The sequence below is a fragment of the Sipha flava genome, unplaced genomic scaffold, assembly GCF_003268045.1.
Source record: "Sipha flava isolate LNK unplaced genomic scaffold, YSA_version1 261_pilon_pilon, whole genome shotgun sequence".
NCBI lineage: Eukaryota > Metazoa > Arthropoda > Insecta > Hemiptera > Aphididae > Sipha > Sipha flava.
Window position 1 is genome coordinate 193,074 of NW_020272923.1, and position 6,000 is coordinate 199,073.

General features: G+C 28.0%; 1 protein-coding gene across 2 annotated transcripts in view; it reads right to left on the reverse strand.

Moving 5' to 3' along the window:
* LOC112685003 (ATP-binding cassette sub-family G member 1) overlaps window positions 1-4,975 on the reverse strand; it is a 30,603-nt gene extending 25,628 nt beyond the window's left edge. Inside the window, exons 1-2 of one of the 2 annotated variants that reach the window (XM_025556751.1) lie at window positions 4,518-4,975; window positions 4,266-4,435 (exon numbers count right to left, since the gene is read on the reverse strand). In XM_025556751.1, the coding sequence (XP_025412536.1) occupies window positions 4,266-4,410 (145 nt within the window). In that variant the 5' untranslated portion in view covers window positions 4,411-4,435; window positions 4,518-4,975. Of the gene's footprint in view, window positions 1-4,265 lie in introns of both variants that reach the window. The other variant, XM_025556750.1, reaches the window with a different exon arrangement.
* Window positions 4,976-6,000: the final 1,025 nt, after the last annotated feature.

Sequence of the window (6,000 nt, forward strand, 5' to 3'; positions counted from 1 at the left end):
CCTAAAAAAAACCTTGTAAAGGTTCATAGTAAAAATATAACATTTTGAAATATTGAAATACTGAAATAAACTATTTCAATTATGTTAGGAAGATTTAATGTTATTCGACTATTATAATATATTAATGTACCTAATAAAAGTTTTCTTTGAACCTGTACTTTAAAAAATTTATGATTTTTGGTTTAATTTTTCATGTTTTTACACGATTAAGTATTGATGAACATACTATAAAACAATAGATTCCCATTCCGTTCTAAAAGAATAATTAAGATAAATCTACTTCAAAGTATACCGAAAATCTTCTACAAATTTTACATGTCTTTATAAACACTCCAAAACATCAATATTGCAATATTCATCATATTAATTTATCTATAATTTATAACGTCAATTTTGGAGGTCAAAAGAAATATTTGAATTAAGTCATTAATAGTTCGATTATTATTATTTTTTTTTTTTTTATAACTTCCCTATATACAATATCATATTAACGAATTGTTCAAAACAATTGGCTTTCACAAATTGTCTCAGAATAACATATTAAATTATACACGTTGAATATCAGATGAAAATATAAAAAAAAAAACTACGGGAAATAATTCCAGCTACTAGAATCACCGTACCACGGACGCCGGAACGTGTGACGACCATGCAAGAAGGCCAAAATAAAAATAATAAACCAGAAGTGGAGACAGCTATGCCGAAACTACCGGTCAACGCATTATTTTGTGAAGAATAATCGCGTTTCGTATTATAAACGTCACACACACACACACACACATACACAACGGAGAGACGCGACGACAATATCAAAACGCACTCCTCGTCGTTCGGACGTACGTGTCAACGCCGGGCGTAGGCGGTTTTCTTGCCGGGATCGTGATTTAAATCATAGAAATAGGTATAATGTTATGACGATAATAATATTATTGTTATTAATATCAAGGTCAAGCGGCCGCCGGCATACAGGAAGAAGAGCACCACATCCTCTTGCAACCGACGACCACGCGGTTTTGTACACACGGTAATGGTACATGGTATTCGATGTTTTTCCCGACGATCATCGACAATTGTCACGTACCTATCGTTCATCTTTTTACCATATTACAATCATACTACACACACATACACACACACACATCTCATTTCCTACAGACCGTCGTGTCGTCCGATTTTTTCGTGTTTACTATTAAAAATCACCGGAGAGCCGAAGTCGCACGCCAGTAAAAAGTATCGTGTTTTTATTGTTTGTAAATTAAGAAATTGGTCTCATAAAAATATGACAATTTTTAAACTTTGTAGAGCACAGATTTCTAAATATTATGTTCTCGTTGTTCTTCAGAAATAAAATTTATAATCATAACGAAGAATGATTACTATTAAGTTCACGGAAGTTCAATAACATATATATACACTAGTCCGTAAAACGATAAAATATTGAAATGGTTTAAGTAAACATAAAATATAAGTTATAATAAATGCGTTAATATTATTAAAATATTATGACTTTGCACGGATATTTGATAATGTTTGATCCTGGGTTTGATTAATCAATGAATAACAAGAACGATGAGTACTTTTAACAAAATAATCGGTGAACGTCTTAACTTGTTTAAATAACTCAACCTTTTGGAAACAAATAAACCTAATCTGATGAAAAAAGTGACGATGTGAAAATAAAAAATTTTCCACGGTTCTCAAAAAATTGGTCCTTAAAACAATCCATCAATTATATTCCGACGAATGAAAAAAAGAAGAAGATATGTTCAAAAATGTCGAAATTGATGAAATTTACTTGCACCACAAGGTTATATAATTCTAAATTAGGTTATATTATAATTATAATGTTAGTACATAGTATCCACCTCACAGGAAACAAAATTAATCTATGTGGGTGACTAACTGTATTTTTTCATTGCACCCATGTTTTTTTTTTTATCTTATCAGTAACGAATGCGTGTTCGCTGTTCCATTGAAAACACTACTGTTCGGCACTACTGAATACATTTAGTAAAAATCTAGTAGATATTTATCTATATGGGACTGTCCACTAAAAGAGAAACAGTTTTCTCTGCTAGACCATTATTTCCAAAAAAAATATTTATGCATAGTATGTAGGTACACTTTTCTTCCATTATAAAACTGAGAAATATTATGTAATACATCTAATTCTATGATGATCTACATTTTAAAACAATTACTAAAAAAATAAAAATGTTAAGAAATAATTAAGTAATACCTAAGTCCAACTACTATTTTTTAAAGATTTGCATTAAAATTATCACGTAAAAAGGTCAACAAAGAAAAAAACTCGCACACAATTAAGCATAAAAAAAATAATGTAACGTAGTCAAATGGTATTCTAATAATCTTAATAAATAATATTTTGTCATAAATTAGTTGAACTAAATAAATAGTTTTAGTTTAATAATGTTTAGTTAAATTGATTTTTTCAAGCTAACATCAAGTACATATTTTATTTTAAGATATTATTTTTTTTTATAAAAACTAAGCGTAATTATTTGGTATAGAAACAATTTTTAGAATATACATTTCTAGTTGCTGTAATTTTTAATAATTTTAATTACTAAAAGTTTTAATTTTTTTTTAGAAAATTAATTTTTTAATCAGTTTTCAGTTTTCATATTTAAAAAAAAAAAATAAGTTAGTAGAAAATTTATTTGAATTAATATTCGATTTCAGAAAAATGTAATATTATAGAAGCATTACTGCAATCAATAAAAATAATTAAAATTCATGAACTTGCAACTTTAGACACGCTCTGTTCTATATGATTAATGATTTTTATTTATAATTTATACAATATATATAAATTGTTTATTATAAAATAATGATGGAAATATATTTGTGTAATGACTATAATGATTAAAAATATATTGTATCAATTAACCTTATTAACTCGTTTTTAAGCAATCTTATAATAGTGAATCTATATGAAAGTTTCTTAAAAATTTTAAAATCATACAAAGTTTAAATTATAAATATTTATATAATAGTTTAAATTTCAAAAATTGTCAATTAATTTAAATGTTCGTAATTAGTGAATTATAAGATTTATCAAACTATTTGAAATTTTAATTAGTTCAACTGAGGATAATTTTTACTAGCAGAAAATAAATATATTATATGATATTACATGTTATAAATATAAATAATCATTAATAATTAAATATTTATAAAAATAATTGTTAATGTTGAAAATAAATTATAAATAATTTGATAATGTATTACATCATACTTAAAAATATTTAAAATCAAAGTTCAGAAATTATTTCATCAAATAATTATTTCAAATAATATTGATAAAACTTTTTGTATACATTATATTTGACATTATATCAAAGTAAAAGTAACTACTTAACATTAAATAAAATGTCATTGACAAATTCTCTTGTATACATGTTCGTATGAAATATTTATATTTGAATATAAAAGTTTTGTTGACAATTAATTACGTTGATCGTAATAATCATCGATTTGTTGATTTGTGTAATATAATTATGTTTCTACTGCATATATAATTAATCGATTATATATGATTTATAACCTCATATAAATTTTGAGAATTTACAACATGTACTCATAAAATGTTTTTCCGACGTATTAATGTATTGAAAAACCACATTCATTGAGATTATAAATACTGCAAATTTAGACCAAAGTTAAGGTCACTAAAAAAATTAACTAGAGAAAATTTTTTTTTAATAATAATGATAAATAATAAAACATATTACATAAACAATAGATACTATGCAAATTTAAAGATAAGAGCTTAAATGTGTTATATTACATAGTATAATACTTGCAATGTATATGTATGTTTAATTACTAATGCAATGAGTAATAGTTTATTTCTATCAGCAATAAAACAAATCAATATTTAACCTATATACTTAATCACTTTTTTATAACGATTAAATTCTTAGTATAAAAAAAGTTTCTTTACTGTTTTATTCTAGTATTAAAATTTGAGCACCTATCCCTTTTATACGCGAGGACCGCGTTATTTTTAATTAAGTAAATAAAAATGATAAAAATATAAGCTAAAATAGTAAAGGGATGGATGATATTGCTTTCGCTCTTGTATCTTGCACTCACCTTGTGTCTACTTAATATTTTACACAGAGATTATTATATTTTATTACATTTACGGGCGAATGCCCTTATTACGGAACATTGTGCATAAAAATTACAATTTAATGTAGAATTTAATATTAATTCAGGAAACCCTTACTGACACTTACCCAACTTATAGTGGCTGAACGTTGAAACAGTATAAGTGAGATTTTCAAACGACAAATCAACTTCGGCTTTTTTTGGGAACAATTGTCCTTTTTTGACGACTGGCACGTTGTTATTGTCTTCGGATTGGTATTTTACATCTCCCATGGCTCCTACGCGTGTTAGACGAGGTCTAATCGGATCACGGAAGCCAAAAAGTAACAAAATGAAATAAATAGATACTTTTAAAAAATTGTTTTAAGTATCCACACTACCGTTGTGTGTACTGTTTTGAAATACGGCGACCGAGGTGTGCCTATATCACTACACGTTCACGCGTGAAAAGAATAGATACATTGCAAAACGATTCGTCGTCTAAACGCTCGATGGCAGCGTTATGTATCACCGTAATAATTTTCTATTATAATTACTGAAATAAATAATTTTTACGAACGGTGCGAAATGGAATAAAAAAAAAAAAAAAAAAAAAAAACAAACAAAAACAAATCGAAATCAAGTAATTTCTCAAACTATTTTTTCCGTCCGTTTTTGTGTTCTTCGTTACGATCTCGATAGTTTTCCATCTAACGACCACTACAGATTATACCGTACAATTAAAAGAATACGCGGAAAAATGGTAAAATTAAAACGAACATAGCACCGCCGATCGACCGGCCGCTCAACTAGTGAACTGTGTGTCGAACGCACACACATTATATTAGGTACCATTATATTTTTATCTGTGTGCCACGAGCCAGCCGCCACCACTACCGCCGTCCACCGCTCCCCTTCTGATCGCGTCGTCGTTAACGCGTGTTGCGTGTGTAAGCAGTTGCTATCACAAGGGCGCCAACGCATGCGCACTAGCTGACAAGGGTGCGCAGGGATCGTGACTGGTATACAGACCGATTGTAATCACTGCCATCGCACGCGTGCATACGGAGTGAGCGTAGTAATTTCGATTGCGACGCGATCGTGACGGCGGCATCACGGTGGTCGGCAGGTGCAAGGCGTCAGACAAAAGATCAGTTGGTGTCTCTCTCTATCTTTCGTCAAATAATCTACGTATTTTTATTACAATAACACCGAAATTGGGTGTGGTTTCCGTATATTATACCAACAATAACTATGATTAAAACAATATAAGAACCTACACATGACATGACACATCATGAGTAGACATATATTTGAGTGTATTACTTCAATAGTTAAAAATTAACCATGCACCTCAAATGGCGTCAGTTTATTTCAATTGACGGAAATGTGTGTACCTGTTCACGAATAAATGACTCATAATTAGGGCTAGGATTTATATGCAATAAAAAATTGTATAATATGCATTTTATATACGAAAATATGGAAAAATATGCAAAAACAAATTTTTATTATTTCTAGAATTATTATTTATCATAACTTGTTATTATTACATTAGATATTAGTTTATACTAATCAGTGGCGGCTCTAGCCACCGCACAGTGGGCCAAATAACTTACTTTTATGGTCAAAACTATATTTTTAATTAAATAATTTAATTTTAGTTTTGTGTGTTAATTCAATACATAAATTAGTATTGTAAATTGTTTTTGATATATTTTATTAAAAAATACCTACATAATGATATATTTTATTATACAGGTTTTGTTTCCTGTAATACATTTTTTTTTGTTACAAATATTTTTACATATTTTTTTGAAGAAGTATTATCATATTAGAGACTGACACTTATTGAATATTATTATATTTTTTACACTAAAGAAG